General features: G+C 37.1%; 1 protein-coding gene across 1 annotated transcript in view; it reads left to right on the forward strand.

Annotated features, from left to right (window-relative positions):
• The window catches only part of FLT1 (fms related receptor tyrosine kinase 1), a 112849-nt gene that overhangs the window by 15965 nt on the left and 72472 nt on the right, over window positions 1-24412 (forward strand). Inside the window, 2 exon segments of the mRNA XM_020997130.2 lie at window positions 9459-9555; window positions 11903-12129. Of these exon segments, the coding sequence (XP_020852789.1) occupies window positions 9459-9555; window positions 11903-12129 (324 nt within the window).

Genomic DNA, 24412 nt, shown 5'->3' on the forward strand with positions numbered 1-24412 from the left:
TTTTGTGATAGACTTGTTAAAACAAGTAAACAATAAGGGCTAGAATAAGAGCTAGAATTAAATGTCTTCCAACTGTAAAGTAATGACTCCAATATAGTAAGCAGATGTATAATAAAATAAAAGCCCTTTGGGATTAGATACAATATTAAATGTACCAATACACATTTCAAGTCTGAATTCCTGTGCTGGACAGCTGCTTTAATATTTCTGCTCTGCTGGTTGGATAGGAATGAAGATCAATTACCTAGTCTAATCTCAGATAGTCTACAATCTAAGTTTGCTGTCTCAAAGTTGCAAATAACCTTATCTGCACAAGAGATTAGTTAGCACTGAGTCAGAGCTTCATGCTATCTTAATGCATGGGGTGATTTCTCAATTTTGGCATAGCAAGAACTTTCTTCACACTCTGCCCTAGCTGAAAGAAAAATGTGATGAAAAATCTAATTCTGTTGTTTAAAAAAATAGTTTTGAAGTTTTCAGAGAAACAAAATTGTGTATACAAATACACACACACACAATCTTTATCTCTTCTGTAACCTCTTGCAATGAAACCAAAAGTTTTAGAAACAGAAAAATTAAATTTTTTTTGTTAACATCATAGTTGTTTTCATGAACCACTTTAAGTGCTTTAAGAAAGACTCAAGTTGTGCTAGTACCATTCAAATTTCTGTGGCTTTGACATCTGCTAGTTAGTCTTTAAGAAAAACAGAAAATGAACCTTTCAACCCACTTTGAGTCCTTGAAAATGGAAAATAGAATACTTGTCCCAATTACATACCTTAGAAATACTCTTTGTAAGTTTGCCCAGTGAAATTAAAAATGAAGAAGAAATAATTTCCTTAACTTCAACTTTAAAAAAAAAACCAACATCTTGAGTCTGGATAATCATATACATTGTATAGGCAGATCAATATATACTTGAACCTTTAAAATAAGCCATATAATCCAACAACCTTTATGGCCCAGCTTTATTCATAAATGTTTTTGAAGCTTGATTTCTATTTTAAAAAACTCATTAAATTAACCATAGAATAATGAAATGTAAGAACTGTAAAGGAGATTTGGCAATTATCTATGTAATTGGTTCCCATTTAGTTATTTGTGAACGCTTGGGTGTTTGAGACAATGTTCCAAGGAGTTCAAACTAGAAATTCTCTAATGGTGCCTTTAATAGTAAATAACTGCCCAATTTATGTTACATATGTGTGTGTGTGTGTATATATATATATATATATATACACACACACACACACATATATATTCTTCTGTGACAATAAGCTATGTACGTATTAGAAATATGTTTGTTGTTTCTACAGTAATTCAAAACTATCAAAATCAAGTATGCAACAATTTTGATGTTTGTGCAGCAATTATATTGAACTCTGCTTCTAAGTGCATTGTATTTTTGTAATTTCTCAACATGTCATCAAATTGTTCACAAAATGCCACAACGATTTGACATTAGATTCCCAACATAAGATACATGCACATACCCACATTTGTGTTCTGCATACTACAATTCCGTCATCTTCTCTGTTACTCTGTAATCATGTCCCATCAGCTACATGCACAAGATGAAGATATTACAAATGTCTGCATTCTTGCAGTACAAATGTCAAGCTGATTCAAAATCATGATTACTAGGCATGCACATTATAAGTCATTTTGAAACTATCACAAACCATCATAAATGTTCTACAGAACCAAATCTTATATTGCCTCTCATTAAGGCTGTTTTCCAGTTTAACTTCTTTTCCATTTCCATTATTTTTCTATTGACTGATTTTTAAATGAACTGGTTGGCAATAGTGGTTAATTGTTCAGTAGAGTTTCTGTGAGAGTATTGCTAGCGTACCAGTGTAGAAGAAAAGACTGTCACATCTGAAGATTTCCTTACAAAAATTAATTTATATGTAGAAGTGATATAGCCAATTAAACTTTAAGTACATTTATCATTTAATATAGTGTTTATTATTAGTCAGTAAGAAAATAAATATTTTATATCATACCTAGCTATTCACTAAGTCAATTAGGTGGCTAAATTTTTTTAAATGAATTCCCATCTCAAAAAAACCCCCAGCTTATAAAACTTTACTATCATTTCCCACCATATATTTATGTGAGTATTTTCACTTTACTGTTGTTTTAGATCAAAATACAGAAACACATTTGATTTGGAACCAGGTTTAAGACTGTGAAATATTAGAAACTCTTGTTCAGATAAGAAGTCCAACATTGAAATTAAGTTTTTATGTTGAACATTTTCTAAGATATAACTTATCTTTCATTTAAATGTTATTTGATGTTTTACATTATTGTACATGTATAACCTATATCAGATTGCTTGCTATCTTTGGGAGGAAGGAGGTGAAGGAGGGAGAGAGAAAAATTTGGAACTCAAAATCTTTCAAGAAATGAATGTTGAAAATTGTCTTTACATGTCATTGGAAAAAATAAAATACTATTAAAAATAAAATGTTATTTGTATTCAACAAAAATAATTATAAAATAAAGAAATTTCATATGAAGGCTTACAAATAACAGGAAGCATATCAGGTCTTGCTGGATTACTTCTTTCAATTCTTACAGAATGTCCCATATAAAAAACTAATAATAATTTCATAATTAAACTTTTGTAATTTTATATTTAGAGTTTTAATTCTTTAAGGTAAGATGAAATTTTATATTTTGTAATTATGTAATGTAAATTTTTCTTTGGAGCTTTGGAGGGCAAAAGTTATTACTGTAGTTACTGTAAGTATTTAATGAATAAATCTAAAAGAATGTTATGAATAGTATATTAAAAAACCCTGGGGACTCATATCAGGTTTTGTTCTGGTTCTTATGGTTGAAATGGCTCATAAAACAAAAAAAAAATTGGGAAACATTGATTTGAAAAAGAAAATGAGCTCCAAAATGTTAAGTGACATGTCTGCTTGGTATAGTAGATAGTTATGGAGTCAAGAAGGCCTAACTTCAGACACTTACTAAGCAGTGTGACTTCATAATTGACTTAACTTCTCTCAGCCTCAATTTCCTCATTGGTAAAATGGGGATAATAATAGCACCTATTCACAGGATTATTGTGAGGACCAAATGAGACATTATTTTTAAAGTGCTTTCCAAACCTTAAAGAACCCCCTAAATGCTAGCTATCATTAAATCTACAGGCCTACTTAATGATAGAGTGAGGACTTAAACTCAGGCCATATTACTCAAAATCAAATAAAGAAAGATGTAGCTTATGTTTCAGAATTTGTATTTGTAGATTATCTCTTCCTTACATTTTTTTGGAATTTACTTCTTTATTTTCCACTGAAGTGAAAGCTTTTACACAATTTTAGGTAAAGAAGGGTACGAAATTCTTAATGGAGCCTAGCAGGAGCTACATTTTTTCACAGTTATAGTTAGCCAAATAAAATGACCTAGAGGAGGTTCTCCAGTACACTGGGTTGATTCTCTACGGAGGAAGTATGGTAGAGCATAGACAAGAATCTCACAGGAGCATAAAACATGAGTGGCTCGTGCTCTGCACTGATGGAGGAAATAATAACTCATATTTGCAGAGCATTTTGAAGTTTTCAAAGTACTTTTCTCACAACGATTGGGTAAGGGTGGTAGTGGAAATATTATTATACCCAGTTTTACGATTGAGGAAACTGGGGCTCTAAGAGTTTAACTGATTTGACCGTGGTCACAGAGCTAACAAGTATTTGACAGACGATTCAAATCCAACACTCTATTCACTGTGCCACAGTGGCATAGATTCGCTGAGGCATTTAAGTATCCTGTTAGCCTGGAAGGACCTTAGAATGGACATTAATTATTTTGGTTACATTTTGTTTAATTGTAAACATAAGTTCAGACACCTCTTGGACATCACTAGCTGCATCCATTGAAGTCAAATGAGCTATTCAGTTTTATTTAATGCATGGCTTGGAGGGAAAAAGAGAAATGAGAGGTAGAAGCTCAAAGTAATTTCTGGATAAAGTTTTTTTTTTTAAATCTGTGATTTGGCAAGTGAAGCATAATGTCATAAATTTACTAAGGAATGCCCTGGGTAATTCTCTCTCACCAATAGCGAAACAGTTTGATATTGGAGAAGAAATAGAGTGGTTGATCAATGGAATAGATTAGGTACACAATATAGAAAAGCAAACGAGCACAATAACCTAGTGTGTTTGATAAACCCAAATGATCCCAGATGTTGGGGCACGAACTCACTGTTTGAGAAAAACTGATGGGAAAATTGGAGAGTAGTCTTGCAGAAACTAGGCATAGACCAACATCTCACCCATATACCAAGATAAGCTAAGAATGGTTTAGACATAAAGAGTGATGTCATAGTCAAATTAGAAGAGCATGGGGAAAAAATGACCTGTCAGGTCTATGGAGAAGGGAAGATTTCATAACAAAACAGGAGAGAGAGAGGTTCACAGGAGGTAAAATGGATAATTTTGATTACATAAAATTAAAAAGTTTTTGGACAAACAACACAATGCATTCAAAATTAAAAGGAAAATAGGAAACTGGGAAACAATTTTATAGTAAGTTTCTTTGATAAAAGTCCTGTTTCTCAGTTATATAGGGAACTGACCCAAATTTATAAAAATAAAGGGCATTCCCAAATTGATAAATGGTCAAAGGATATAAGCAGGAAGTTTCCATGAGAAGAAACCAATGCTATCAATAATTGTATGAAAAAATGCTCTAAATCACTAATTGCTAGATAAATGCACATTAAAATAACTCTGAGGTACTACCTTTCACCCATCAGATTGACTAAGATAACAAAAAAGGAAACAAATGCTGGAAAGCATGTGGAAAAATAGAAACATTAATGCATTGTTGATGGAGCTGTGAACTAGTCCAGTCATTCTGGAGAACAATTTGTTACTATGCCCAAAGGGTTATGAAACTGTGCATACCCTTTGAACTAGCATTATTGCTACTAGATCTATGCCCAAGGAGATCAAAGGAAAAGAAAAGGACCCATATTTACAAAAATATTTTATCAGCTTTTTTTGTGGTAACAGCCAATTGGAAACTGAGGGGATATTAATCAACTGAGGAATGGCTGAACAAGTTATGGTGATGGAATGAATGTGATAGAATACTATTGTGCTGTGAGAAATGATGAGGGGGATGGTTTCAGAAAAACCTAGGAACCTTAAATGAACAAGTACAAAGTGATGTGAGCAGAACCAGGAGAATAATGTACCCATTAACAGTAATATTGAAAAAATAATCAACTGTGAAAGACTTAGTAACTCTGATCATTACAATGATCCATTATCACTCATGACAAAAAAAATGCTATTGACCTATATAGAGAGAACTAATGGACTTATGAAAGAGATTTTTCTTTTTTTTTTCTTGCCCCTTTCCCAAAGATGGCTAATACAGAAATATGTTTTGCATGCCTTCATATGTACAATGGGTATCATTTTTCTTGCCTTCTCAATGGTAGGGGAAGGTTGGAAGGAGAGAGAATGTGGAATTAAAAATAAATATTTTTAAAAGGAGAAAAAAATTGGTCAGGCAATCTTCAACTCCATAAACATTTTCTGAAAAATACATGCAATGACACCTTTAACACAAACAAACAAAAAGCAATTGACCAAAAAGTATAGAGAACATAGAATACTTGGTGTCTTCATAGACGACTGAAGAGCAAAATTATTTTCTGTCTTTTGCCACTTGGAAAACTGAACTTCACAGAATGCAGTATGGTATAAAGTAAACACAATTGGATTAGGAGTCAAAAGACCTGGGATTCCAATGCTGAATTTACTGTTTACTACCTGTCTGACCTGGGGCAAGTCTCTGGGTCTCAGTTTCCTCATCTATAAGGTGAAAAAGATTAATTTTATTTTTAAGATTCCCAGAGCCATTATTATGACCCAGTATGGTTTTGGTGGCTTTTTTTAATAGTAATGAAAACAATAGTTTCCAGACAGACTATTTTATGGGAGGGGGAGGAGAGGAAGTAATTCTTTTTATTCAGAACTCAGGCTGCTGAAGTAGAGGAGTGGAAAATTCCAATCTCCCTTAGAGCTCCACAGTGGGGTAATTGCCTCTTAAGCTTCACATGAGATTTACTCTTGGAAATCACCTCCTGATAATGTAACAGTAAAGCAATGGGATTCAGTGAGTGAAGAAAAAAATTAGGTTGAATAGAAGGTTGTGTGAATCCTAATCCAAGGCATATCCCTATTTCGGAGCTTCAGTTTAATTCAGCAAAGATTTATTAAGTGTTTACTGTGTGTAAGGCCCTGTGTTAGGCACAGGAGATTCAAAGACAGAATATAGCTGTTGTTTTACATGAATGAATGAATGAATGAATGAATGAATGAATGAATGAATGAACATTAAGTGCTTCCTGTGCGCAAAGTGCTAGAGATACATATAGAAGAATAAGACAGGATCAGCTTTTAGGAAGCTTGCATGGAAATGAGGCAACAAAATGTAAATATATATGGCATGAGGAAAATCGAGATGGAAAAAAACACCGACAACTGGGATGTTGGGAACCATAGAAGGTTTCACAGAGGAAGGGGTGAGTAAGCTGGACTTCAAAAGAAGGCTTTTTCTGTGAGAGGAAGATAAGGAGGAAGGACATTCTAAACATGACGGAAGTTCTGTGTGACTGTATGCAAGCAGAAGATGGAGTGTTCAGTTTGGGAAGCTGCTAGTAACATAGTTTGGCTAGAAGGTAGGCCTGGTAGAGCAGAACAAATGAGTAAAGGCTGATTAACTAACTTTTATGAGTTGCTGTGGCCAACATTCTGGCAATGAGCATCTCAAAATTTAGCTAATCAGGTTCTCAGACAGTAGTCTATCGCTAGGCCTATCTTTTCTGGGCCATATTCAGAGTTTCTCCAGCTTAGTAGGACCTTGAAAAAGTTGCATTCCACAGAGAACATAAAGTTATCTCCATATTGTGACGAGGTGCTGGTGTAGAACTTTAGGAGAAGGTAGCAACTAAATACCTTAAGAATAAACTTAACTATTAAAATATTCCCATGACATATGGAAATAGCCTCATCATTACAATCTGTAGATAGGGAGATTATGGCATTCAGAGAATTAATAACTTTGTAATGCCTATAGATAAAATAAAGAGTAGAAAATAAGGAGGTAACCATACACATTTTTGTCTTATAAACTTATAATCCAGTATTTAAACTTGATAAACTACTCTTCCAGCTATCATGGTGTATGAGTTGACGTATTAAGGTAAAAAACTTTGGGTAAAAAATTGGGGTCAATATATAGAGAAGATTTTCTTTCCCACGCTGCCTTTATTTTTAGGATATATAGCTACTGAGGAATAGAAACCACTTCAGTTTTCTCATTTGTAAAAATGGGTTAATATTTAAAGTTGTGTGAATCAAATTATATCTGTCAAGACGTCAGTTGACAAGCATTTATTAAACACTCACAATGTGGCAGGTAGTGTGCTAGAGGCTAGGGATACAAAGAGAAAAGTGAAATAATTTAATGGGGAAGACAACATGTAAATAACTAGGTACATACAAGAAATATTTGGAGTAGCTGGAAGATAGTCTTAGAGAAGAAGACATCAGCAATAGGTAAACCAGGAAACACTCCTGCAGGTGATTGGTTGAGTGTTGAAAGAAGCCACTGAAGCTAAGAGGTGAAGGGAGAACACTCAAGGATTGGGGGACATTCAGTGCAACAGCTTGGAGATGAGAGATGTAGTTTTATATGAGAAACTAGGCCAAGGGAGCCGGACCATATAACGTGTGGAGGGAAGTGAAGTATAAGAACACTTTGAAGATAGGAAGAGGCCAGGTTATGCAGAACCTTAAAGAAAAAACACAGGACTTCAGTAGGGAAATACTGGAGTTTACTGAGTTGAGGGTGGAGGGAGGTGACATGGTCAGACCTAGGCTTTAGAAAATCACCTTGGCAGCTGAGTGAAGAACGGATTGTTGGGGGGGGGGAGAATACTTGAGACAGGGCAACCAAATGGAAGGCTATGGCAATAACTCTAGATGCAAGGTGATGAGGTCCTGATTCATAGTGGTGGTTGTATGAGTAGAGACAAAAGAAACTATATTGTGAAGGCAAAATAACAGGGTGTGGCAATAGATTGGATAAACAAGGTGAGTAAGACTGAGGAGTCTAGGATACTCCTGAGGCTGCAGTCCTTGATACCTGAGACAGACGATGGTGTCCTTGAATATAGGGAATTTTTAAAAGAGGAGAAAGGTAATGAGTTATGTATTGGATGTGTCGAGTTTCAGATGCCTATGGAATATTGCATTTGAGATGTCCAAGAAGCAGTTGGTGATGTGAGACTGGAATTCAAGAAAAAAGTTAGGACTAGAATAGATTTTCAAAGGGCTGATAATTGAACCCGGGGGAACTGATGAGATCAACAAGTGTCAGTATAGAGTGAAAGGAGAAAATATACCCTGGGCATGACATGGAGAAAGAACCAGCAAAGGATGCTGAGAAAGAGAGACCATACAAATAGGAAAAGTTTCAGAAGAGTGTGGTGTCACAAGAGCCCAGAGAGGAGAAAGATTCCAGGAGGAGAAGGGGATTGACAGTATCAAAGACTGCAGAGAAGCTAAGAAAGATGAGGATTGAGAAAAGGCCACTTGATTTGGCAATTAGAGGATCACTGGTAACTTTTGAGAGGACAGTTTCGGTTAACTGATGAATTCAGAAGCCAGGGTGCAGAGTCCAGAAGTGAGTACAAGAAAAGGAAGTGGAGGCAGAAAGTTTTGATAGCATTCTCAAGGAAAGTGTTTTGTGACTGTATGTAAAACATTATTCAAACGTATTATTATAATTATACATATATGTGAATATTTAGTTTTTTTTAAAAGTATGTAGGCCTGTAATTCCATTGGTATAGAGAGTTTCTGCTGGGGAAATTCCATGATTTTGTAATCTTAGATAATTTCCTGCTATACCAAGCTTCACTATGGTCACATAGCTAGTAGGTGTCAAAGGCAGAATTTGAATCCCAGTCTTCCTGACCCCAAGCATCCCCTAGCCAGGATGCCATGCTGTTCCTTCTCATTTGGACATAAATGGCAAAGACTGAATTCAAGGCAACCTTCTGAGAGAGCTGCTCTCTACTCTGCCCTCAGCATAGCATTCTGACTCTATCTGCTGTTTTGTAAAGACCAGAACAATTAAGCCTTTTTGCTTCTAGAGTATATGGTGTCAGGTGGTAAACAAAGAACTTTTCTGTTGTGGAAATAAATCATACCAAGAGAGTAAAATTCAAGAATGCTCTCAGCCCTATTAATTATTGCTACTACTGGCTATTTGATCAACATAACGGGAGACTCTTATCTTAGAGAAAGACGAGGGAAACTCAAGATGAAAATTTGTTCTTTAGAATGAAGGTATAATTGAAAGAAGAAAAAGGTGGGGGCAACTTACAAATAATTTTTTTTTAAATTTTTTTCCAGGATCCAGCTCAGGGTCAAAATTGAAAGGACCTGAACTAAGTTTAAAAGGCACACAATATGTCGTTCAAGCTGACCAGACGTTATATCTTAAATGCAGGTGAGTGATGGGGTTGGTTTGGGACACTGATTTAAGTACACATCAGTTCCAGTCTTTCTTCTCCATGTCTAGTCATTCCTTGGTACCATTTTGAACTAGTCTCTTGGGGAGGCGTAGTGTGTTAAGTGATCTCCCAGTGTCCAAGAAAGATGAATGTTGCTTCAAGAACACCAATTCAGTTTAATTCAGTTCGGTCCAATTTAATAAGTATGCATTAAATGCCTACTACATGCAAGGAAGGCACTGTGCTGAGTGAGATACAAAGATGAAAATGAAATAGTCTCTGACCTCAAAGAGTTTATAATCTCTAGGAAGAAATAACGTAGTGAGGAAATACTCCATTGTGTATACACACACACATGTATGGATATGTGTATGTACATATATATATTTGGTAAATATGAATATATGTAATTATATAAAAACTATACATATACATAGATATATCCATATACATGCATGCAAATTAAATTTCAAAGGACCAAGAAAGGCCTCATGGAGGAGGTAACACCTGAGGTAAATCTTAAGGAGAGCTAGGGATCTCCAGAGGCAGAGCTAAGGAGGAAAAATATTTCAGTCATAGGGTTGTCTGTACAAGGTATGGAGCAAAGATATAGGTGTTTGTTTATGAAGAGCAGCAATAAGAGAAGTCAGGCTAGAATGTACCATGCATGAGGAAAAATGATGTGAAATCAGGCTAAAAAGATAAGTTTGAATTACATTGCAATGGACTATAAATGTCAAATGAGGTCTTTATTTTCACCTGGAAGCAATAGGGGTCACTAATGCTTTTTAAGGAGGGGAGTGACATGGTCAGACTTGTGTTTTAAGAATACTGATTTGGCAGCTAGGCGTAGAAAAGTTGGATTGGCAAGGAGGGAGGCCAGAGGCAAGAAGGCCAATCAGGAGGCTGTTGCAGTAGTCCAGGTAGGAAGTCATGGTAGCTTCATTGATTATGATAGCTGTAAAAGAGAAGTGGACAGCTTCAAGAGTTACGGAAATAGAATTGACATATAGGCGACTGATTGAATATGAAGGATTAAGGACAATAAAGAATCGAGAGTAACTCCAAGGTTGTGAATCTGGTTGACTAGGGGTATGGGAGTACCCTTGACAAAAGTGAGGAAGCTAGAAAGAGGGATTGGTTTGGGGAAAATGATAATGGTCTCTCTTTTGGACTTTGTTGAACTTGAAATATTTATAGGCCATCCAGTGGAGGGAGATAATCAATAGGCAGTTTGTGATGTAGGATTGGAGCTCACGATGAAGGACTTAATATGTTGAAAACAGTACCTTTGGGAGTTTATAAGAGAGCCAGGAAGATCAAAAGAGAGCCCAGGACATACCCACACATAGATGATGATCCAGACATGGATGATAATCCAGAAAAGAGACTGAAAAGCATTCAGACAGTTAAGAGGAGAACCAAGAGACATCTATATCATGAAAACCCATGGAGGGAAGGAGGCCAGGGAAGAGGGCATGATTAAGAATGAGGTCTGAGGACAGGTCGTTGGATCTAGCAATTAGGAAGTAATTGGTAACCTTGAATAGAGCAGTTTCAACGAAATATAATATGGAAACCAGACTTCAAGGTGTTAAGGATTGGAAGATGAGGAAATGGAATTTAGATGAGTATGGATGGCTTCTTTAGGAGTTTGGCTATGAAAGAGAAGAGAGATTTAAGATAACAGCTTGAGGGGATAGCAGGCTTAAAGGAAGATTATTTGAGTATGGGGAGATCTGGGCATGTTCGTAGGCAGCAGGGAAAGAACCAGGAAAGAGAGATCTAAGATCAGAAAGGTAGAGAATAATTCCAGGGGCAAATTCATAGGAAATATAGGTGGGGGGAAAAATCAAGGATCCAAGTAGAAAGGCTAGCTTTGCCAAGGAGAAGAGTTTAACTCTTTCTCTGTAAGTGGAGAAACGAAGAAGAGAATAGGGGATGGTTTGCATGGATTTGAGCTGGAGAATTGGAAGCATGAAGGAGTAACCAGATGGTGTTTATTACTTTGATATAAAGTATGAGTCAAGATCCTATACTGAAAGGGAGAGAAAAGGGGAGGTGTAGGGGCTATGGAATGACAAGGCTTTGGTTTGTCAGGTTTAAAAAAAATAACATGGACTAAGAAGAAATCAGCCCCCAAATCTCTTTGACTCTTTATTTTAATCATTGTTTTAAAACTTTTTTTTAAAAAAAAAGTGTTGCTTTTGTGTGAAGAGGAAGATTGCTACAATTAGAGAGGACCCCAAAATAGCGGTGGGAATAAAATGAATGGTTGGGAACTGAGGCTGTGCCACAATACCCAGATGTAATTGTTTTTTGTTTCCTTATCTTTGATTGCAGGGGGGAAGTGGCCCATTCATGGTCTTTGCCTAAGACTGTGAGTAAAGAAAGCAAAAGACTAAGAGTCACCACATCTGTCTGTGGGAGGAATGGTAAACAGTTCTGCAGCACTCTGACCCTGGGCAGGGCACAGGCCAATCACACGGGCTACTATAGCTGCCGATACTTGTCGACACCTGTTTCAAAGAAAAAGAGAACAGAATCTACAATCTATGTATTTATTAATGGTAAGAGTGCCTCTTTCTAAGTGTTATTTGGCATTGCATTCCAACTGGCCACAAATTAAGCATATGTCTTTAGAAATGGGGATATTTCTATTTGATGTGAATAAGGTTCATTGAAACACTGAATATTATTGAAAAGAGAATTCATGAAAGCATTAAGGAATGACGGGATCGAGTTTTATCCATTTCCATAGGTATTTTAAAGGGCTAAATGATCATTTTACATGATTTTCTTGAGGCCCACATAGAAAATAAAACTTGTCATTTAGAGCTACAATAACCTCCTATACATGTTCATTCCTGTGTTTGACCCCAAAACAATTATTCAGATGTTGTAATGCCAGCCCGTTACCTGTATGAATGTTTCCCTAACAACTTTATTACTGTTTTTATTTTGGAAAATCCAATATATGGTGGTGTTTGCCCTTAATTTAACAATGATCTTCAATTTTCTGGCACGTTACAAAATATATTCTGACAATGTCACTGTTTCTTGTTCATCGCTAAGTATTTATTACTGAATAATCACAGGAAGTACCTTTCTAGATAACAAACGAAAAGACAAAGAGGATCACTTTTTGTTGTTCCCATTTTCTTAGATTTTATTGCTATTGACAGTGGGTAAATTTAATTACGTGATAGAGAGAAAAATCAAACAAATTAGTATATCAACTTTGTTGAGCCTGAAGAAGTACAAATTGAAAAGTTTGGGGAGGGGTCTTGTTTTGCAGAAAGAGTAAGGAAACTGAGCAGCTGTAATTTCATAATTACTTACTTGGCAGGGGGTGGGGAGGGGTGTCACTGATATTCTCAGAGCTTTAGGTCATATTACATAAAATACTAAGTCCTTAGTGACCTTCTAGTGGAGATCTCAGGTATAGAAAGTAGCCAAAAACGGCCATCTGCATTGGTGGTACCATGGGAATCCTTTCCCTTGTAAGCTAGCTTTGGAGTTGCACTGAGGAGTCAGTGGGGCCTGACAAAATACAAAAAGAATTTGTACCTTTGATGGGATTCCCACTGACTCACTGAAAAGTGACTCGCCTACAAGGGAATGCACCCCCTTTAACCATTAGTATATCTGGTTCCAGGTTCTGTCAGCATCTTCCAGAGCTCCTTTCTTTGTGTGGCCCTTCTAGCCTTCCTATCCTCCCTATGAGGCAGGAGGGGGTTCCTACTTCAGTTCCTTGACAATTATATTTATAATGAGCATATTTGTTGTCCTGGATTTGTTCCTCTTTTCTTTGCACTCTTTAAAAAGAAAATTAAGAGTGGACATTGATTTAAGGGCTAGCCTAAAGTGGAAAACTTCAGTGAAAAGCTGATTTTCACAAGGGATTTGAAAGACATGGAGATCTGTGAGGAATAAGGTGGAAGCCATTCAGTAGCAAAGGGTTTGGTTGAAGGAAATTTTAGGAATTTAGAAGAGAGATAAATGGACTAGGGATATAAATGGATGAAAACAAGATTGCTGTGATTGATGCTATGTAGGAAGCTCTTTTGTGGAAGAGTTAAAAACAAAAGAAGTTTGGCGGGGCAATAATTTTGTGGTAAGGGTAACTAGGTGGTATAGTGGATAGAATGCCAGGTCTGGAGTTAGGAAGCCTCATCTTCATGAGTTCAAATCTGGCTTCAGACACTTACTAGCTGTGTGACCCCGGGCAAGTCACTCACCCCTGTTTGCCTCAGTTTCCTCATTTGTAAAATGACCTGGAAAAGGAAATGGCAAACCACTCCAGTATCCTTGCCAAGAAAACCCCAAATGGGGTTGTGAAGAATCAGACATGATTGAAAAATGACTGATACAATTTTATAATAACCATAATAACACTCACATTTTATAGCACTTTATGGTTTACAAAACATTTTCCCCATTCTAACCCTGTGAGGTAGGTAGTTTAAGTTTTACTATCTCTATTCTCTAAGAGGCCAGAATTACAGATCAGAGAAGTTATCGTGGTCACATACTAGTAAGTTTCAAAGCCAGGATCCAAACCAAAGCCTATAGACACCAAGTTCACAGATCTTTCCACTCAAAAATGGCTGCTATTATTTCTCTCCTGTTGCTCTAATTTCCACTACAGCTACTCATACTCTTCTTCAGTCATTTTTCTCCCTGCTTCCTACATGCACATGCTTCAGCTATCTTAATGGCCACTTAGGCATTTGCTAAGTAGCTTGTACTTTGTGCATTTTTCCAATGGGGCTATCATCAATGGCCAACTTTGACTTGAAGCTCTATCTCGTGGTATGGCGTCATGAGGAAATACTCAGCCTTTTTTTATGGTGATTGACAAATCCTACATGATGAAGCTGAAATCCAGGAGTAGGAAAATAGATGGAGAAGTTCTACAGTTGATAGCAGTCACTATGTCCTTGTCAGAGGAAAAGAGGTGTGGAAGAAAAGGTATTTGACAGGTGGAGAAGAAGGTTCAAGATAAAGAGAAAAGACATTATCAAGAGGAGGAGATGAATAATTCAGAAAAAAAGAGAATAAGAACCATTAGTGGATTAGGGAAAGTCATACCATATTTTATATTCAGCCCTATTCTCCTTGTCGTGTTACAAAACCTACCCTCCGGGGTTGCTGAAGCAGGAAGCCCTTCCCCTATTTCCCTTATATGAGAAGAGCAGAAAAATTCTTTCTCTAAAACAAACTCCAGAGAACTTCCTTCTAAATGTAGAAAGGATGGGCAAGGGTATTGTCCCATTTGGACACACCCCGACTATAGCCAGAAGTTCTTTCCTCCATCTCTCCAGTTACTCACATTTGTATGTTACATATGTGATCATTCCTGCCTACAACTCTGCCACAGTCTAACATGTAGACTGGAGAAGTGAAATGAATGTAAATGACTTTTCTTTCATTCGCCCTGCTTGGAAAATGACATGTAAAACATTGTAAACCTTAAAGTGCTATATAAATGCCAGTTACTTAAAATTTTTTTCTAGTACTTTACATACTTAACTTGTATTTGCATCACAGCATTTTGAATTGCATGTACTCCATGACTACAATTAGAGAGGATCCCAAAGTAGCAGTCTCAATAAAATGAATGGCTGGCATCTTGTATAACCCCTCCCCCACCCGAGTAATAATTTCTTCACCAACCACAACATAATACGATCTTTGAAACTCAAAGTGAAATTTCAGAAGTGTAAGATTTTGTCATATCATGCAAGATAGTTTACCATTCACATTAATGGAACATTAGGATTAGAAGATAGCAAATCTGTAGCATAATATTGGACTAGGAGTCAGGAAGATCTGGATTCTTATACTGCCTCCAACACTTACTATGTGACCTGGGGTAAGTCATTTAACCACTCTGAGCCTCAGTTTTGACATCAACAAAATGGGGTTAGTAATAATAATAATAATAATAATATATATATATATATGTATCTATACATATAATGCTGACCTTTCAAATGCTATGAAGCTCAAATGAGCTAATGTACGTGAAATGCTTTGCAAATTTAAAGTGCTGTATCAATTGATGGTTACTATTGACTGTATTCGTAGTGGTCAAATTCTTGTTGAGTTGTTTCAGTTTTGTCCAGCTCTTCATGATTTGCCCAGGGTCACACAGCTAGTAAGTGTCTGAGGCCAGATTTGAACTCAGGTCTTCCTGACTCCAGGCCCAGCACTCTATCCGCTTTGCCACCTTTGGCACGCAGTAGGCACTTGTTAAATGGTTCTACAGGTGTGGTAGAGACCGGGAAACTAAAGTGTTCCCAACACTGTTGTTCGCTCATTTCAACTGTGTCCAACACTTCATGACTCCATTTGGGTTTTATTGGCAGAGACATTGGACTGGTTTGCCATTTCCTTCCCCAGATTATTTTATGGATGAGGAAAACGAGGCAAACAGGGTCAAGAGTCTTGCCCAGGGTCACATAGCTAGTAAGTATATAAAGCCAAATTTGAACTCACAAAGATGACTCTTCCTGACTCCAGGCCTGGTGCTGTATCCACTGCACCACCTAGTTGCCCATAGTATTCACTACTATACTATTATGAAATATATAATGATTATGGCGTGCAATAGAAGCAACCTGGAGAAAATATTAAATGAGGAACATTATATAGTAATAAGATAAATTTTAAAAATAAAACTTTATAAATGAGTTGCTAACTGTTGTTTTTCAGTGATGGTAGCATTATTGGAATGAATTTTCTACAGAACACTTTTTTGAATGAGTAAGTTCTGGCCAATTAGGTGGCGCAATGGCACCAGGCCTAGAGCCAGGAAGACTTAGATCAAATCTGACCTCAGACACTTGTTAGCTATGTGACCCTGGACAAGTAATTTAACCTCTATTTGTTTTAATCCACTGGAGAAGGAAATGGCAAAACACTACAGTATTTCTGCCAAGAAAATCCCAAATAGGATCATGAAGAGTCTGACATAACTGAATAACAAAGAAGTGTGATATAGTAAAAAAAAAAAAAAAGAGCAGTGGGCTGAGAATAATAAAGATCTGGGTTTGTATCCTCACTCAGATACTAGTTGTGTGTTCCTGCGCAAGTCCCTTAGCCTCTGTCTGCCTCAGTTTCCCCACCTGTTAAATGAAGAAGTTGATTAGACGAACTCTGAGGCCCCTTCCGTTTCTAAGCCTATGATCATGAATTAACTGCCATACAGCAGTGAGTATGTCCTGTGCATTTCAGGGTTTCACTGAAATGAGCCTGGAAATAAGCGGTGTGACTGTAACATCTCAGAATTTCAGAGCTGGAAGGGACTTTAATTTCAAACTTGTCCCCTCATTTGACAGGTGAGGAAATGAGGCCCAGAGGCATTGCAACTTGTTTTCCATCACACAGTGAATCTGTGCTAGTGCTGAGACTGGGATCCAGCTGGGTCCAGTGGATAGAATATTGATATTGGCATAAGGGAAGCCTGTTTTCAAGTCCTGCCTCAGGCACTTCCTGGCAGTATGACCCAGGCCAGGGCACCTCACCTCTCCATTCCTCAGTTTCCTCAACTATAAAACAACGAGGTTGAACTTCAAGGCCTGTAAGGGCCCTTCAGCTCTAAATATATGATCCTATGACCCCCCGAGTTGGCTTGCTATCCATTCAAGTACAAAGCCATTCTAAGGGATCAATATGCCACATGTAAACGTGTGATTATTTTATACTTGAACCGTATGAATCCAGTGTTTTAGAGAGCTTTTTAAATTCCTAATTTCTAATTTCAGTATTTCTTATGAATTAAAAAACCTCTTCAGGAAGGAAGCAGGGAGCTATTTCTGAATGTAGTTCCTGCGTTACGGTTTCCAGGTTGGTTTCCTAGGCTTCGTCGGTGCCACTTGAGCAGCAGCAAGCAATGTCAGTCAGATCACAGGTTTGGGTCCTTCTGCCAGCAATGTTCTTTTCTCCTACAATACAGTGCACACTGTCTTCTCAATAAATACCTGATTGATTTGCCATTGCATTTAGATTATTTCCTCTCCTGGAAAAAATTTTTGAAAAGGAAAATTAATCTTATGGGTTGTTATTAAGTATGTATTTTTTTAAAGCTACATAGGAAGCTTGTCTGTTTTCTTTTGCTTAAGTAATATCATTCTTTGTTGCTCTTCCCTTAAATTGCTTTGTCTCTGAGTTTATGAATGTGAATATATCAAAGCATTTTCACAGCAGGCTAGATTTCTCTGCATTGTGTCTCCCACATGTATAAATCTGATGATATTTATATAGCAGCTTAATTTAAGGTTGAAATGGTACTGGATGCACTAAGACTATAGCCAGAAACTACAGAAAAATAAGGGAAAATTTCACAGTCAGCAAATACGAAAGGCAATCCTAATCATTAAGAATATCTGGCTTTAACTACAGATGAGTACATGTTTTTCTCTAAGAGACCATGGATTGTATTGGTGTTGAGTTTTAAAACATCTCAAATATTTTTTTCTTTTCATAAATAAGATGAAATTGTTCTTTTATTTTGTAAAAAGTATGTTTGCCAATTTTTTTTTTACTTTCTAGTTTTGGCAGGGGTAACAAATACAAGAAGTGGAAAACTTCATGTTATCTTTTGTTTTAAGTCAACTCCCATTAGTTCCACATAGATAAGCTGTGTGCCTCTTTCCTCTGTTGGAGATTGTCACAAATGAAGGAATAGTTGGTACTCTATTTATACAGCAAGTAGATAGTTGTTGGTCTTTATATAGGAAAATACCACCAACTGAGGGTATTTAACTAGCAAACCCCCTGTGGAAGGATGCTCAGAGTTCATTTGCATGGCTTTATTTGGGATTAGGTGGGAATGGAAAGTATTCCTTACCTACCAGGATGTATATGTAGCTTTAGCTGTTTTGTGGCTTTCTGAAACACACCCACGTATTTCCCAAAGATGTGCTTTCCTCAAAGTAGGTTTAGCCTAAGGAAAAACACAAGTGAAGTCTAGTCTGTTGTATTCTCTTCAGTTTGTGACATCACAAAATCAATCCATCAATAAATCAATCAGTAAATGTTTGCTGTGCCTCTGCTTTGTGCAAGGCAATGTGCTAGAGCAGCATTATTATAGAGCCTAATAATGAAGCTTAAAAGAGTTCTGAGAGTTGTAGAATTCTAACTATAAGGAAAGACTGTATTTAATGACTTTTATGAGGATGTGAAAATTTACAGATTTAATGGATGGCTTACACCCACATCTATATAAATGCATATATGCACACATATATTTATGTTGTATATATATATACATATATACATATATTCACACACATATATAAGTATATGTGTGTATCTATATATCTATATGTCTGTCTGTCTATCTATCTATCTATCTATCTATCTATCATTGCTGCCTGAGGTACCCATTAAATGCATGCCTACTACAAATTAAGAGAGTTTAGCTCAAGTGAGTTTTGTGATATGAATACAGCATTGCAAAGTAATGATTGTAGAAACTCAGCATTTTATAGGACCGTATTATGGCATCAATACATTTTCTCCTGTGGAACTTGAAAGGTGAATTGACAGTTAACAGTACCTTATATTTCTCATGAGAGTCAGCTTAGCTTGGTGGATAAAGGGCTGTTCTCAAGATCTGAGTTCAAGTCCTGTCTTGAACACATACTAGCAGAGTGACCAAGGGTAAATCACTTAAGCTCTCAGTGCTTCAGGCAACTCAGTACAATGAAAAATTACGCAGTTGCCAGTGTGTGTGTGTGTGTGTGTGTGTGTGTGTGTGTGTTCCACGCCGGGAGTATTCCACACCAATAAAATCACAGGTTTAGACTCCCACCTCAAAAGCATCTGTTTTGCCCACAAAAAACTGAATTTCGCCTGTAGAGCAGTAGACATTGTCCGCTCTTTAAGTACTTGATTTATTGATTGATTTCTCAGAGCATTAAGATTATAGATAAGAAATGAAAATAAGCAAATCTGCACATTTACTGTGAGAAGCCTTGTGGCTTTAATATTCTTTTCCCCTTTAGTGAGTTGAAGGACACTTATCATATGGAAATATGCACAGGATCAGAACCATTCATTCAGAACTGAAAAGGAGGTGTTAGGGTTTTTGGCTTGTTTGGCTGACCTGTCAGACACACTGCATTTATGCAATGTTATTAATGCAGATGGGCAGGGAGAACTTTGCATGACTGAAAGGACTTCCAAAGCCTCTAGAAATTTTCAACGGTGTCATTGTTTTGTGAAGAGAAACTTTGAAGTGAAAACATTGGTTTTATTCATGGGAAATTCCTTAGAAGGAAAAACAGGCTGAAAAAGTTTACATTTTGTGGGAAGAAAAAATTAAGACACACACACACACACACACACACACACACACACACACACCCTCCAAACTAACCCTTGCAGTGGTTAGATGAATTTCTTGTAATTGGGTTACCTCATAATTCTCTAGTTATGAGGCTTTAATGGCCTCATTGTTTCCTCTGTGCAGTCAATTCCCAAAGTTTACCCATTAAAAAACAAAACAAAACACAGTGTTTTCATATACTCATTTTCTTTCTCTTGCTCAGTCTCCTTCTCATAGTAGTTCCTAATTTTTCTTTTGAGCTATTTCCCTCACTCTTTGCTCTTCTTTTCCTGCCTTCTACAACATTTTTCTCTCAACTTTGTGTCTTCCAGTGAGAACAAATTTCCAAAGTTGTCAGCTATGGAATTGTCCAAGATCACCCCCTCTACTAACCACTAGACTGAATAAGAAAATAGATTAATTAATTTACCTATGGATGAGAAAGAAGGTGAAGCTGTTTGGGAAAATATTTGCTAAGTTTCTCTTCTCTAAATGTAAAGTTGTGAAGGTTGGCCTCTGCCAACTTTCAGCTTAGAGGCACAGGGTATGTGATAGACCATGTTTTAAATGGCAGCGGTAGATGGAACGAATCAAAATTCTGCATGCAAGATTCTGCCTCCTGTAGCCCGAGAGCTGGGAATTTTCTGGTCTTGCATTGTACACAACTTTATCTAGACACAGAAAAGAAACAAATGCATGTTTGCTCCTCAGAAGTTTTACTGTTTTCTGAGAGCAGTCTGGTCAGTTTCCTTCATCCAGCAGGACAATATCAAGCAATTGGGAAGTTTAATCAAGTGCCAAGAGGTAGGGAGGTCCAGTTGGACCCAAGTATAGGAGAAGCAGGACAAGAAGCTCTAAATTGGGGATCAGAAGACCTCATTTTAAATTATGGTTCTGACAGTGGCTACCTTCGACAAGATAAGTCATGTCACCACTGCTTAATTAAGGGAATAGGCACTAGACAGCTACAACTTTCCTACCTTCTCCAAATTATGATCCTAAGCGGTGAATGAGGTCCAATCAAATGCTGAGGAATGCCAAGGGAAGTCCAATCGGGTGCCGAGAGGATAGTGAGGTCCAATTAAGTACCGAGAAATAGGCAGGTCCAATCAGAGCATTGCTGCATATGGTATATAATCTTCCAGGGGTGGTTAACTAAATAATCCTCAGTTATTTTTAATAGAGATAGGTTAAGGCTTTTCCATATTCTTTGTCAAGAATATTATTAGAAAGATATGTTTAATTTCTATCCATTTTTGTACCATTCTTCAGAAAACAGAGAAACAAAATATTTCTTTCTAAGGCTCAGAATATATGGTCGCCAAATTGTTACTGAGACCTCCAAAATTTCTTTTCACAGTGGAGCTTTTTGAACAACCCAGCCCTTTCCTTCCCTGCTCTGGACACCCTCCTGCTTTTGTTCTGACTGCCTCTGTTTCTCTCATTGTCACTCTCTCTGTCTCTGTCTCTCTCTTTTCTTTCTCTCTGTCTGTCATGTGGTGTCATCTGTAGTCTTGCCACTGACAGATTTGCTTTGCTGAGAAAGAGATTCCAGTGTTGGATGGGCCCCCAACAATCCAGACAGAATGGCCAGAACATGGAGAAAAGTGTGACTGTCTAACTTTCTCTTTTTCAGTGACATGAAATACAGCTTCAATTTTTTCAAGCTCTCTTAGTTCAGGTGCATTTTATGACAGACCTCTTTGAATCTTGTCTGCTAGAGAAACTTTGACTGTAGGTTTATAAGATAATTAATTTATAGCTCATGAAGACCTTAGAGGTTGGCAGTGTGGGACAGTGAAAGGAGTCCTGAATTTCACGGCAGAGAGCCTGGGTTCAGCTCCTGGCTATCACTACCTGTGTAACTTTGACTAAGTCATTTAGTACCTCTAAGTTTCAGTTTTTGCAACTGTAAAATGAAGAAGATGGATGAGGTAACTTTGAAGGTCCCTTCCATTTCCCATTTATGATCCAACGATCAAGTCCAAGTTTCTCTTTTTATAGCTGAGGAAACTGAGTCCCAGAGAGGTGAAGTGAACAGACTGAGGCCACACAGAATAGCAGAACTGGGGAAGAGGCTAAAATGAGAACAAGTCAGAAATCAGTTATTTTGGGGTAGACTGGCTGGAAGTCAAGAGCCTTGGCAAGTGCTTCTCTTCAGTCCCTACTTCGGACTTTTGTGTTCACAGAGCTCATTCCTAGAATTTCATTGTTAAGTATTTTTTTAATACCTGCTGGATCTTTTGACCTCGCCCTAATAGAGGGAAAGGACTTAATGGCACTCCATTAAGGGCTCCCTTCTGCCCATTTTGAGTATGCCAACCTGACAAGGTTGATTGATAATCCATGCCACATGCTTCTTAATGGACCTCATATAAATGCTGATACTAAATAAAAGAAACATAGTGCTGAAATAATCATACAAAGTAAAACCTGGAAAGATTGTTTATAGGGGATTGAGGTCTAATCTTTGAATTCTGAACATAGGGGTAAAGTCTGGATGAAGGAAAATTAAGCATATTATCTTTTTCCCCCTACGTAAGATGATGTCAGATGGGAAATGTGAAAACTATTGATACAAAATACTTTTAAAAGTCTGAAGTACAAAAATGTCTTGAAATGTTTATGAGTAAAATAAATAGGAAATTTGTCCAAAACAGAGAAGGAAAGAGAAATGCTTTAAAATTTAGAATAATGCTATAAGTTTCTGATACAGCTGAGGAAACTGAGTTCCAGAGAAGTGAAGTGATTTTCCCACATAGCAAATGGCCATACTGAGATTTGAATAATAGAAGAGGTTTAAGTAAGACCAAGACTGATCAGTAAAAATTTCACCACGAAGGCTGTATTTGAATTTGGCCTTGAAGGATTTTTACAGGTTAATATTGGGGAACGGCAATCTAAGCAGAGGGAAAGATGTGAGAAAGGAATGGAGGCAGTTAAACAGTGTATGTTCAGGAGACAGTGAGTATTCCAGTTTGCCTATAACACAGGGTCCATGTAGGGGAGGAGTAAGAGGTATGACTAGGAAATTAAGGGGAGGGGCAAATTTTGGAAAAACCTGAAATCTAAACAGAGAGGCAGAAGAACTGATGTAGCAGAAAATGGGGGACTATTGTAGCAGGAAATAGGAATCCATTATAGCTTCTTGACCAAAGGAGTGATATAGTGAAAGCATATGGGATGTTAATATAGCATTGTAAGTACTGCATGATAGCATGTGATGATAAGGACCTGAAGTAGGATGTTGATATTGGGATTAGAAAAGAAGTGACAAATTTAAGAAATTGTATAAAAGAACATATGTATTGATATATTTGTCTACTTATACAAATATACATGTTTATATTGTGTTTTCTTTTATATACGAAAATAAAAATACTGTAGCATTGCTTTTAAAATGTAGGTGTAATAGGCCTTCAGTCTTTCCATTGCATATATGTAGACTATATTCTGTTCGCTGGCAACTCTGTTTCCCTAATTTGTCCTATGTCTGTTCTAAACTGAAGCTAAAAGATCTGGGTTCAAATTTTGGTTCCACTGCTACCTTTATGACCTTAGGCAAGTCTCTTAATCTCCCTGAGTCTCACTTTCTCATCTGGAAAATGATGGGGTTGGGTCAGTGAAGTTCTCCATTCTAAGTGCTGTGCCCTTTTAGACATGAGCCTAATGCTTTCTGGTAGACACAATTCATATTGACTATGCAGGACTTGGCCACAGGGCAGGTCACTCTGCCATTGTTTTTGCTGCCAGTCTCTATATTATGACTTTGTATGAAACTTAAAATTGTGCCCTATTATGTCCTTCTGCAGTGTTTCCTTGGTCTAGTCCTAGATGCATCCATTGTCATGTGGTTTCTGGGTTGTCTTCCTGTCATCTGTGCTAAGTTTGTGTTCAAATCCCTGCGACTGTGGACTGTGGAAAATATTGCTTCACTAGAGTACCCTGGCTGCATTCACTCTTCATTGCCATCTCCCTAGGTCATACGAAGAACATGACTCATAAGTGATGCTAATGAAAATAATCATGCAGTCCAAAGAGGTGTCCCCAAGCATCCATGCTATTATTTTGGAACTTGTTCTTCTGCAGTGGCACCACTATAAACATTAACTCTAGAGTTAGGAGTCCTAAGTGAGAGAAATAATTATTAATAACCACTTACTAATGGGGAAGGGGAAATCTGGGTTTTCCCCCCTTCTATTTCCTCATTTAGTTACTAGGTCAAGATAGCTCTGAAGGACAGAGCTGATGATGAGATTGGGTTCCCTCTTGGGTGGGACTCCACCCAACTGGGAAAGCTTAGTTCTAATTAAAGAGTATAGACCACCTTATCAAGGTGGAATTCTTACCATAACCCCACCAGTTCAGTAAGACTTGCCAGAGCTTTCACTCTATGGGACTAGCTTTAACATTAACTATGCCTCCAATGATACAATAAACAGCTAGTATTTAAACAGGGTATTCCAAAAGTTTTCATGGAGTTTTAAGCAACTAAAGTCCAAGTATTTAATTAA

This window comes from Phascolarctos cinereus, unplaced genomic scaffold (genome assembly GCF_003287225.1).
Source record: "Phascolarctos cinereus isolate Bilbo 61053 unplaced genomic scaffold, phaCin_HiC Scaffold_726;HRSCAF=1367, whole genome shotgun sequence".
Classification (NCBI taxonomy): Eukaryota; Metazoa; Chordata; class Mammalia; order Diprotodontia; family Phascolarctidae; genus Phascolarctos; species Phascolarctos cinereus.